Source organism: Schistocerca piceifrons, chromosome X (assembly GCF_021461385.2).
Source record: "Schistocerca piceifrons isolate TAMUIC-IGC-003096 chromosome X, iqSchPice1.1, whole genome shotgun sequence".
Taxonomy (NCBI): domain Eukaryota; kingdom Metazoa; phylum Arthropoda; class Insecta; order Orthoptera; family Acrididae; genus Schistocerca; species Schistocerca piceifrons.
Genome location: NC_060149.1, coordinates 170,180,754 through 170,194,053, shown reverse-complemented (window position 1 = coordinate 170,194,053; position 13,300 = coordinate 170,180,754). Strand labels below are relative to the sequence as shown.

The following is a 13,300-nucleotide window of genomic DNA, read 5'->3' as shown; positions in this document are numbered from 1 at the left end:
TAATGTAATACCTTTTATCCCAAATCTCATACAGTGTTTCAAATGCCAGAAATGTACCCATATTATAAGAGGCGATCAAAAAGTTTTCCTTTGAAGGCTGTACAGTTCAGAATCAGTATGCTAGTCAGGCAATATCACTGTGAACATTGAGGCAGTGATCCCACTGACATGTCAGGTTGAAGATACCTGTTTGGTAAAACACCGTGTCCAGTTGCGTGAAGAAATCTGTGACGGTATACTGCATGTCCTTGCCTGACAGGAATTGTTGACCCTTCAAGGCCTTTTTTAAGCGACCAAAGGTGTTATAATCATTTCGGAAGTGATCAGGAGTATAGGGTGGGGGCTCAGGTGTCTCCCACTTGAGTCGGCATAACTTCTGTGGTACGACATTTGTGATATGGGTATGTGCATTACTATGAAGCAGCAGAACTCTATTCCACATCCAAGGTTTTTGCCAGACATGCTGCCCCTTACAAATTCTTCATTATCCAATGGATGTCTGCTGGTGTTTATACTTCACCAGGTGAGAAAAGAATAACAGCATGTTGGCCTCTTACACGGATATGTCCATCATGATGCTTTACAAAGAACCATCTGAAAAGATGATGTACTGCCATTCCTATGTCCAGTGTTGTCTTTGGCTGCACCACTGTCTATAACCCTCTCTCTACTGCCCCTTGAAAAAGAGCCACATTAATGATCACCATGCTGACAGTCTGTGCTGCTTCAGACATTGTTGCTCTGTCCATGTGTAGAATTGTCTTACTGCAAACAAGCTCATTTTCTGACGGAAGGTATATGATGTGGCTGTACCTTCTTGTACAGCTGAGTAAGTAATATGTCTGTCCTCTCAGGTGCTAGTTGTGCTTGGCTGCTGACATTCTGCGTGGTGTTCAGTGTGGACTTTCTGAACCCATCAATTTGATGATCACATGACAGTTGTGGGATACTGACCAAGCAGCAATATCATGGAACGATACACCACAGTCTCAACTGATCTTCTCACATACAACAAACATTCAGTTGTGAATATTAACCACATCCAGCGGTATAATGCAATGGCGACAATGAAAATTTGTCCTGGTCCAGGACTCCAACTCGTATTTCCTGCTTTATGCTAGCGGTCTCCTTAATTGCTTTGGCTGTTTGAGCACAAATCATGGCCATACCCAAATGACCATATGTCACCGTCCGTGTGTCATACCTGTACCCATACATTCCATTAATGTTGTTCTTGTACTACAGGGGAGACATTTTATTTGTAAGTCATAGGCCTGATATCAACTGATGAATTTGCATGTATCCATATCTGGAGGAACAGACACTGCATCAACTACAGCTGCTGTGAGTGATATGAAATTTATTCACAGTTGCAAATATGAACCATCTCAAGCTATATAATGGAATGATGACAGTAAAAGTTTTCATTCTTGTCAGTCCATTATGCAGCTGGAGGTTGTTCATATTGACAACTGTGAATACATTTTGTATCTTTCTTTCTTTCTTTCACTTGCATCATTCCATTATACAGGTGAAGGTGGTTTATAGTTGCAAATGTGAATACATTTCATGTCTTTCATAGCAACTGTAATCACTGCACTGCCTATTCCTTCTGACATGCTTGCATGTCCAAAGGAACACTGAATCATACTTCTTCACAACACAGGCACTGCAATTTCATATTTATCAGCCAATACTGGGCCTCTGACTTACAAATAAAATGTCTCCCTTGTACAGGAATGACATTAATGGGATGCACAAGTACAGGCATGACACATGAACAATGACATATGGAATTTTGGGTCTGACCATAAATCTTTCTGAGATAGCTGAAGCGATTAAGGTAGCTGCTCATGTAAAGCAAGTAATTCAGATTTGAGGCCTGGTCCGGCACAAATTTTCATTCTCGTCATTCCCTCATACAGCAGGAGATGGTTCATATTCGCAACTGTGAATACATTTAATATCATTCATAGCAGCTGTAGTCACCACAGTGGCTGTTCCTTTGGACATACGTGCATGTCCAAAGGAACATTGCATTGTACTTCTTCACAACACAGATACTGCAATTTTGTCATAATGTTCAAATGTGATTTCTGAATCAGAAACCCACTGTGCAATCTTTCCTCATCAGAAGGTAGGTGGTGTTCCTCCTCCATACTTTGTGTGGTCGCACTGAAATGCTGATCATTTGCACATCGAGCATAATGGTGAGCAGTGTAGCTGCAGAATTTCATGAATGACAATCTGTCACACTGTCACAACCTCTTTTAGCTGTGTTATACCTGAGATGTATATCAGGTTCACTTGAAGATGGCTACACAACCCAGACAGCACACCAACAGTGATGGCAAAATAAAGAGGTATTTCAATCTAACTTACAACAGTTAGTGTGACAGATTGTTATCATTCTTCAAAGAATTTTGTTTGGCTGTGGACCCCATTGTAATTAAATCAAAAAGAAGATCTTTGGTCAGATGATTTAATGGAGCTAAAACAAGACTCCCTATAAATTACACAGTGTGTTTTTGTCGGGATTGGGAAATGGACAAATGAGGTGTCAAATTGACAAGCCTGAGGTTTAGTTTTGCTAAAAAGGGTTCATTTGTTTGAAAGCAATCAGAATAATTAAGAAAAATTTAATTAATAATTTAAGGAGAAATTGAAGTATTTTGCGAGCATGTGCTGCTAGCTACCTAAATGATGGGTCAAAAAGTTAATTTTTCAAGGCCTAGAAATTTTGATCTTAAAAAGTTACGTTGGTGTGATATTCAACAATCAAAATGTTTGCATTTGAATCAGGTACAGAATTACAGACATTTTGAGAACAGAAGACACAAGGAAAGCAAATGAGGCCTCAAGAAGAGTCAAAATGTGTAGCCTCACAAAAAAAAATAATAATATTTTATTTTTATTTTTTCCACATCAAACCCACCAACAAGCAACAGTACCTGCATTATGACAGCTGCCACCCATTCCACATCAAACGGTCCCTCCCCTACAGCCTAGGTCTTCGTGGCAAACGAATCTGCTCTAGTCCGGAATCCCTGAACCATTACACCAACAACCTGACAACAGCTTTCGCATCCCGTAAGTACCCTCCTGACCTGGTACAGAAGCAAATAACCAGAGCCACTTCCTCATCCCCTCAAACCCAGAACCTCCCACAGAAGAACCCCAAAAGTGCCCCACTTGTGACAGGATACTTTCCGGGACTGGATCAGACTCTGAATGTGGCTCTCCAGCAGGGATACGACTTCCTCAAATCCTGCCCTGAAATGAGATCCATCCTTCATGAAATCCTCCCCACTCCACCAAGAGTGTCTTTCCGCCGTCCACCTAACCTTCGTAACCTCTTGGTTCAGCCCTATGAAATCCCCAAACCACCTTCCCTACCCTCTGGCTCCTATCCTTGTAACCGCCCCCGGTGTAAAACCTGTCCCATGCACCCTCCCACCACCACCTATTCCAGTCCTGTAACCCGGAAGGTGTACATGATCAAAGGCAGAGCCACGTGTGAAAGCACCCACGTGATTTACCAACTGACCTGCCTACACTGTGATGCATTCTATGTGGGAATGACCAGCAACAAACTGTCCATTCGCATGAATGGACACAGGCAGACAGTGTTTGTTGGTAATGAGGATCACCCTGTGGCTAAACATGCCTTGGTGCACGGCCAGCACATCTTGGCACAGTGTTACACCGTCCGGGTTATCTGGATACTTCCCACCAACACCAACCTATCTGAACTCCGGAGATGGGAACATGCTCTTCAATATATCCTGTCTTCCCGTTACCCACCAGGCCTCAATCTCCGCTAATTTCAAATTGCCGCCACTCATACCTCACCTGTCATTCAACAACATCTTTGCCACTGCACTTCCGCCTTGACTGACATCTCTGCCCAAACTCTTTGTCTTTAAATATGTCTGCTTGTGTCTGTATATGTGTGGATGGATATGTGTGTGTGTGCGAGTGTATACCCATCCTTTTTTCCCCCTAAGGTAAGTCTTTCCGCTCCCAGGATTGGAATGACTCCTTACCCTCTCCCTTAAAACCCACATCCTTTCGTCTTTCCCTCTCCTTCCCTCTTTCCTGATGAGGCAACAGTTTGTTGCGAAAGCTTGAATTTTGTGTGTATGTTTGTGTGTCTATCGACCTGCCAGCGCTTTCGTTTGGTAAATCACATCATCTTTGTTTTTAGATATATTTTTCCCACGTGGAATGTTTCCCTCTATTTTTATATATATATATAATTTGTTATTAACAATCCGAACGAATTCAGAAGTAATAGCATTGTACATGGTTACAACACTAGGAGAAAGGATGATCTTCACTACTCAAGGTTAAATCTAACTTTGCCTCAGAAGGGAGTAAATTATGCTGCCACAAAAGTCTTTGGTCACCTTCGTAATAGCATTAAAAGTTTGGCAGATAGCCATATAGCATTTAAAAGGAAATTAAAAGAATTTCTTAATGGCAACTCCTTCTACTCATTAGATGAATTTTTGGATATAGTAAATGGGTAATTCCCCCCCCCCCCCCCCTAAAAAAAAAAAATTAAAAATATTAAGTGTCATGTAATATTTTGTGTAATGTAATATCTTGTATAGACACCTTTTGTTAACCTGACATGTTCCGTATCATTACAAAGTGTCGTATTCATGATCTATGGAACAAGTACTAATCTAATCTAATCTTTGAATCAGGTACTAAATTATGAACGTTTTGAGAACAGAAGACACTAGGAAAGCAAGTGAGGCCTCTGTAAGCTTGTGCTTTCTGGGAAAAACTTAAAAAAAAATTTAAAAATGAAAAAAAAAGATGTTTTTGTGAAATGATTTCTCTTAAAGTAATAAAGAAAATAGATCAGAGAAACATTTGAAATGCCTTTGAATGATGCCCAAAATCATGTAGAGCAAATGAAGTGCATCAAATGTTTCTCTAATTCATTTTATTTCTTATTTCTAGAAAAGTCATTGCACAAAATGTTCGACCAATTTTTTGCACCTGTCCCACAGCACATCTAAAACACTGATAAACCATTGATTCTAGCCTTTCTAATACAGCAAATATCAGTTTGTTTTATATGAATTACTTTGATAACATTGTGTACCAATGTGTGAAAAAAATAAAGTTATTTATGAAATTAATTTTTATGTTACAATAGACTAGTTAGTATGGAGAGCTACGTCAAATCAGTCTTTAGAATGAAGACCACAACAACATATTGTACTATCTCTGCCTGATTGTGTAGTGGCAACGGGCACACATATTGGCTGCACAGCATGTGAAGAATCCCACATTTATCTTATATGAAGCTGTCATCTTATTTGTGTCAAAAGGTCCCACCCCTTCTGCGTTGGCATCCATAAATACTTTATCTGCTGTGGAAAGCAGGAGAAAGAAAAATACTGATAACCTTTCCAGGGTCTTTAGAGACAGACAAGTTAGTCCATTATCAGATCTCTCTCAGCATTTCTTTCCATAGGCCAATCTAAAATGACATTTATCAGCCATGGGCTGTAACTCCTTTTATTACCCATTACTATCTAGATCTTTAAAAACCTCAATCTTATCTGTCACCAGGACTTCGACTACTCTCTTTCTGCGATTTGACATGAAGGATATCCCGCAAAAAATTATTTCTGTGCCCCAAGAAGGGGACTGTCACCATACCAACTTATGCAATATTCTATTACACTCTTATGCCACTTACAGCTACTGCACAAGTTATTCCCTTGTGGATGACCAATGCGTAATACCTCTGCTATACTCCCCTTTTATCACCTCTTACTGTAATCCTGTCACAAGCATTTCCTATCCTATGTATGAAAGCAGCTTCATTATCTGCCAGCTGAAGTAACTACTCTGTAGCAGTCTATGCAACTATGACAACTATCCATCTGTCTACATCTATAACTGCCAAGTACCAAACTGTGGCTAACTGGAAGCTTGGCAACACTGTTGCTGAACATAGTATACCACAACACTGATAGCATCAACAGCTGTTTCAGTGCCTACAACATTTACATCTCCTCCAGCAATGTATCTGGACAGCTGAGAGATTCCCCTTTAGCCTATCCCATGTTCCTTCAATTTTTAAGAGAGAAACCTCAAGTAGTACCAATCTCTGGACAATACATACCAGTCTGACCTCATCCTCTGTAATGTCACATTCCCACCCTGCTCACCATACTCCCTCATCCTGACATTTCACACCCTTTTCTTTGTCTCACAATTTGCCTGCTTCATTTCATACTTCCCTACTCCCTTCTGTACTGACACTCTCATATCCCTCATCACTCCATGTCTGTTTGCTATAAAGCCATGAAGACCGTGTATGAATGGTTAGAATATCGTGTCACTGTGGAAATTGGCACATATTCTCTCTCTCTCTCTCTCTCTCTCTCTCTCTCTCTCTCTCTCTCTGTCTGTCTGTCTGTCTGTGTGTGTGTGTGTGTGTGTGTGTGTTTGTTTTTTGGAAGATAAAAAGCTGATGTTACCTGATCTTTGTATACATTTTCCTATATATTTCTTCCTCTTTTCATTTGTGCATGAGTAGTTGCCTGTCTGTTTTTAATTTATTTTTTTGTATAAAGATTTTCCTTTTTTGTCACATCTTTTATTTCGATGATCTTGATTTCAGAAATGGATCCTCAGCTACACAACTAAAACTGAATTCACTGAACACATTCACATCTTCGTCCAGGAGTGAGTCAAGAGAGAAACATGAGAGATCACCTAGCCTGAATTTGCTCTTGCGTTTTCAAAGGCTGCTGATATCTCATATTTATTGCAGTAGTCAAGGAAAATCTTTGAATGATGACCCAGGTATTTATTTAGTGATCTTCTGTATTTTATATTGAATATTGTATTTATAACCTTCTACTTTGTTGTATTTCATATGCTGCACCATTTCTAGTACGAGGGCCAGTCAAATGAAAACTGAATGTCCGCCACAATGGGACCATGGAATGGTTCCATTCAAAAGTAATCACTACACGCATTAAGACTTTCATCCGACTGGGAGACAAGACTATTAGTTCCTGTTTCATAGAATGCCATCTGCCACTGACAGCTCCACACCTGCACCCACTCTTGCACTTCCTCATATGACTGACACTGACTTCCACAACTGCCTTTCTGTGATGTTGCAGTGTTTTTCAACCAAACGCAGAAGCATAGCCTGTGTCCAATTGTTAGTTTGGGTGTGGGTGTTATTACCCAACAGGATGAGTCCATCCAACAGCATTCTGACAATCCAAGGACAAAACACCAAAGTCAGCAGTGGAAACATCCCACTTCCTCACCGCCAAAGAAATCCAAAGCTGTTCACACAAGTTCCAGGAAGGTCACGATGACCTCTTCCTACAACTGTAGGGGCCTTTCGCTCATAGAGTCCCTAAAGCATGGAACCACGATCAATGCACAGCGCTATGCAGACACTTTGCAGAAACTGCGATGTGCCGCTAAGTCAGAACGGCCAGGAATACTATTGGATGAAATCATCCTGATGCACAATAACACCTGTCCCCACACTGCCAATCAGACGAAGGCTACACTTCAGCGATTTGATTGGGAAACACTCCAATGTCCTCTGTACAGCTTGGACCTCTCACTATGTAATTTTCATATCCTTGGTGACCTGAGAAAAGAGGTGCATGGACATTTGCTTCAGTCAGACAAGGAAGTGCAAGAGTGGATGGAGTTGTGGAGCCATCAGCAGCCGACCATGTTCTATGAAACAGGAACTGAGCAACGCATCTCCCAGTGGGGTAAATGTCTTATTTTGTGCGGTGATTACTTTTGAATGGAGTCACTCCAGAGTCTCATTGTTCACTGTCCCTTATAGATGATAGCTACTTATGGTCTCTCTCTCTCTCTCTCTCTCTCTCTCTCTCTCTCTCTATCCCCCCCCCCTCCCTCCTCCCTTCCCTCTCTCCCTTCCCCCTTCCCTCTCTCCCTCCCCTTCCCCCTCCTGCTCCTTTTCTGTTTCCATCTGTGATCCTAATGGTTTAAAACAACAATAGTATGTCAGAAATTTTTAAAGAAGATTCTAATTTTTCATGTAGGCCTCCATCCATGTTCTAGGTTTTAAAGATTGTTATTTGATACTAAACAATGCTTTAGTGCTTTTTCTAAAATGAATGCTAATCCTTAATTCTAACAAGGCATTGATTATTCATGGAGGTATGTTCAGTCTTTGCATCTCAATGAAAGGCAGTTTGTTTTTTTGTGTACACATTCCACTTCTTTTATTTATGAAGCACCTTCAGTGGCAATTTCCAATGTTGTTAGTCCATGTGTGTGGTCCTGGAGATATATTCATGGTCCCTATACTCCAGCTGGCCAGTTTACGGTGTTTTTTCACCCACATTTATTACAACACTTCCTTGCACTTCTCATTGTGTGATCAACATGTGTGTATTTCCTGTGTTTACTGTTGCCAACTGTACAGTTGGAAACAATATTTTAATGTGCCACCTCCCACACTAATGACAATGGAAGCAATTTTACAGTATACAATAGAAAACAAACAAAAACTTCCAATTATTCATCAAACTAAACAGCTTTATGTTCACCTGGTCATAATGCAGATAAATTGGAATAAACAAATTTATTGGTGACCTACATTATTAGTAAAATAAAGTCAAAATGATCATGGCCTCTTACACAGATTTTATGTCTTCTTTTGATCTGCATTTATGTAATATAAAAATGCACATTATTTGGAGCTTATTACAGGTGAAAGTTGGTGGTTCAATGACTTTCTATTAACCACCTATGCCATATCACACAAAAACAAAATTTTTTTGTCATCCTTTTTATTTTTAATTTTTGTGGGAGGATGGCCATCAGGGCATTCAGATTTATGTATTCTATGCTTTGCTTAAATCATATAATGTGATTAAGGAATTATTATTATTATTATCATCATCATTGTAGCAAAAGACATGACTCATTACCTGTCACATTCATGTCCAATTGAAGCTCATGCTCCCATTATCTTCATTAAACCATAATCTTCCATCTTTCCCTCTTTCCTCTTCCATAACAATTTTAGTTTATATTTAACAAAGAGAAAACCCTTGGTTATCCAGTAGTAAATAAAAGCTTCCTTCAGTGGAAAAGTATATTTATATTACTGCACAATCCTTTTCAGATGACTTGGGTGTATCTTTGCGTACTTCTTACAGTAACAACATATTGCTCATTATGGCTACCCAGTTTAAGGAATTTAGTGAAAAAAATATAAAGGTATATACAATATCTTTCAGATGTTGTCCCAGTAGAATTTTACCAGTGCCTGCGTGCCTGCCATCCTGCCCTTTCCGGCCAGAGGTGGCTCATTTCAGTAAAAGTTGCTGAATACAACATCACGCCACTTTTCCTGGTCCTTTCCCAGGACCCTCCAGTCGTGAGACATATGATACAGGAGGTGCATCACATGGATGGCCACTGGAGGGTCCTGGGGCACAGAGAGCAGTTGTTATGCTCTCTTCAGTTCCAGCTGTTGAATGAGGCATACTTTCTTTGGTTTTCAGACTCCAGTCAGAGCAGAAGGCCTGTTGCCTCCAGTCTCACTGAGTCTGAACCACCACCTCCCCTGTTCCCTATTTCTAATTGTTTAGGCTCCAACTCCTAGACTGGTAGCCATCATGTGACGTCACCCCCCCCCCCCCCCCCCCCCCTCTCCAGGGTGAGTGTCTGAGTGTCTTTCTGTATAGTGTCAGTGAGAATACTTTAATTCTCTCTTTTCATTTCAAACTGACCTCACTTCTGACACTTGCAACCCATCCCACTCTTGCATCATTTACAAATTATCATCAGAAGTAGGAAGCAATACATTCTAGATCCTGCATGGTACTTTAAATTTCTGTATTCTGACGTTAAGGAGCATCAGAGGATGAAACTACACAGTTCAAGATGGATTATGCATCAGTACAAAAAGTTTTATGATTGAAATTGGCCATTATCCATCTTGTGTATTTTTTATCTTCATATTGACCAACTGGTATCACATAACTCCTTCGGCCCCTCTTCTTTCTTTGTTGTTTCCTGTTTCTTCAGTACTCCTTAATCTTCTACCCACTGTCTCTTTCTTCTATTCACTTTATTCATGATTTTTTAAATTTTTTATGTATAAATTTTTATTTTATGCTTTTAATAGTTTCTTTTTGTTATTTCTGATTCCTTTTTGTTATTTCTGATTCCTTTTAGTTCCTTTCTTATTTCTGTAATCATTGCTATGCCATTGCTGATTTCATTTTTCCAGAACTACAAAATGATTTATTGTCTTGGCTTGTTCTCATTCATATGGTAGAGGTGCCTATAGAAGATTAACCTATGCTTTGCCATTACTTCTGGTATATAATCTGGCAGAGCTGTGTATTACTTCTCATTTTTCAATCCTCTGTTGTTTTTATTACACCCACTATATTTCTAGTAATCTGCATTCCAAGTCTCTGTATTTAGTCCCACTTAACCCTGACATGAATTCTACTGGCTATTCTTTCCAGAATATTTATTTGAGTAACTGCTTCTGTCAGATTTTCTGAAAGTATTGCAAAATTGTCATCAGAAGCTAGGCAGTTTACCTTAATTCCGTTTGACTTCTTTCCTAGAATTATTGGTTCAGTCTTGTGATATTTTTTAGTTCCAAATATCAGATGCTTACAATTTTTTCTAAAACTCAACCAACACTTTGAGTCCTGAGCCTTTTGTGGCATGCATGTTGCAGGATCCCGGATTTTTTTGTATCTCTAAGTACCCTGCCATTTCATTGTCATAACTTTATTTACAAAGATAAAAAACACATTATTAAAGTAGAAAGTTTCTCCTGTGTCATTTTTTATCATCATATTTAACAATAATACAGAAGGACTGCTGCTGTCACCCACTTCTGCCACATAACTGTCTTTTTCTTTGAATTTAGGTACTGATGGTTGTTTGTCTCATGTCATCCACTCTAGCTCAGCATACGAAAATTTTGCGAGAGTATAATGGTTTCTCTCTTACTAGGTTGTTAGGACCTATATTATCCACTTGAAGGTGCAATTTTGTCTGAAAACATAATGGAAATGTAACACGTGCAGCTTCTTTCTCAAGTGAAATAATGTAAAGCTGTGGAATGATAATATCTAAATAATATTGTTAGTGTACATGAATCTGATTCAGCCAGCTGGTGTGGCCGAGCGGTTCTAGGTGCTTCAGTCTGGAACCGCGCGACCGCTACGGTCGCAGTTCGAATCCTGCTTCGGACATGGATGTGTGTGATGTCCTTAGATTATTTAGGTTTAAGTAGTTCTAAGTTCTAGGGGACTGATGACCTCAGATGTTAAGTCCCATAGTGCTGAGAGCCATTTGAACAATTTTTTTGAATCTGATTCAGAACCAAAATATGCATAAACAGATGCCCATTTCAGAACCAGAATATTCAAATGGTTCATCCAAGAGCTTCACAGTCTCAGTGTTGGTCAAAAATATCAACAAGTTTTTATTGGAAAACACATTGTAAGCACAACGAGAAACCTGCTGAAACTACAGCATCATGTGTCAGTGCAATGTTTTCAAACAAGTGTGTATGGTCTTTTGAGAATGCTGAGATATTTTCAGAAACATCCACATAATGGCAACAATATATAGAAATAAGTTCAGAGCATGTCCAATGCAAGTAGAAGCAGTGAGTGCAATGGAAATACTGTGAATGAATGGAAGTGAGCTGATCTTGGTCTTGGAGTCTCAAAATGCTAAACAGGAAGGATGATAAGTCATTCCCTCATTTTAAACCAGTTTTTATTTCAAATGGCTGAGAAATTTCTCTGATGAATTTTGAATTGGCTGTCATTATGCCTTATGCATCCTTTGTCTCCTGTGCTTACAATTTAAATGGTCTGAAGCAGCAATATACCCATGGAAATGAAATATCAAATTTAAATGATGTTTATGTCAAGTTCCATGAAAAAAGGAGAGGAAATTGAATGTTTTATTTAAAGAAAGGTACAATATTTTTCATTTAACATACTCTGATGATTCAGACAACATTGTATATAGAATACTATGTGAAGGTTATCAGACCCACCCACAACCAAATTATCATTATGGTGATAGAATGACAAAGTTCTGTGTTCAGAGTTAAACAAAAAAATAAATGAGGAAATTGTCTTTTTTTTCCTATAACTTGCTGTCATTCAATTTGTTAGCTCCTTTCAATGCAAGATTCTGGCTAATCTGTTCTTGTCTTTACACATTTGTGCGTGTTACCTCAAATTTCTTAATGTTTCTGACTCTGGAGAAGATACTTTTTTGTTTTGAACAATCCTTTGTTTATTTTCCAGATGTTTTTTATCCATTTAATTATCCTTACTGTGCCATGTTAGTTGAACTGCCTTTAAGACTGTTGTTATTTATATTTAAACTGTAATATCCAGTCAGCTTTGGGTGCTTTAAAGATTATGTAGTTTTTTGATTGTGACTTACTTTTCAGATACAGATGTTTTGGGTGCTGAGTCTTTACTTTCAAAATATCTATCTATCTTGTGCAACCATGTGAATGACATTCTTCCTTTGGCATCAAGTTTGACATCAAACAATAATAAACATTTTCCACACATAGCATCTATTCTAAAGGGTGACTTTGTTGGTAAGTAGCTTCTATTCATATATTTAGCTACTAATGGATTAGTGAGTAGTATTACGAAATGTAAAAATTTAGAGCAATGTTTGAGATTATTACTGGAATAAACATAGTAGACAGTATACAAGGCCTGACAAAAAGTACAAGAGTTTTTGAATTACTAAAGAAACTTGAACTGTGGACTTCCTTTGTGATAAGTTTCATCAAAATCAGTCAATGCATTGTCAGTAGACTACAGATGTAGTCTTCTACTTGACTGAAAGGTGAAAACGGTGTAGCTTCCATACAGCTTAATGCAAAATGTTGTGCATAAATGATTTGAGCTGTGGAAGCAACAGTTTGTGAGTTGACTCAAATGGCTTGTATTCTGAAAACAGTCACTGCTAACTGAACAGATAAGATAACTAGACAATTTTGCACTATCATTCTAATTTCTTTTACATTACACCCTTTGAACTGTTTAATTTTAACTAAACGTGGGTCATTGTAGGGACAAAAATTGAGGTCAAAAAACAATAATGTAGTGATACACACGACATATAATTCCTTAGTAATGCAAGCAATTTCCTATATTTTTTGTGTGAACTTCATAAATAAATGAAGGCTTCAGATACACATTACTTAGGTTTGATTGTCACATGTACTCCTTAAGTAAAA

General features: G+C 38.7%; 1 protein-coding gene across 1 annotated transcript in view; it reads left to right on the top strand.

The window, feature by feature from the left end:
* Positions 1–13,300, top strand: part of LOC124723043 (E3 ubiquitin-protein ligase HERC2) — an 819,840-nt gene that overhangs the window by 235,637 nt on the left and 570,903 nt on the right. Inside the window, exons 21-22 of the mRNA XM_047248222.1 lie at positions 6,653–6,837; positions 12,494–12,649. Coding sequence (XP_047104178.1) covers positions 6,653–6,837; positions 12,494–12,649 — 341 coding nt within the window. The remainder of the gene's footprint in view (positions 1–6,652; positions 6,838–12,493; positions 12,650–13,300) is intronic.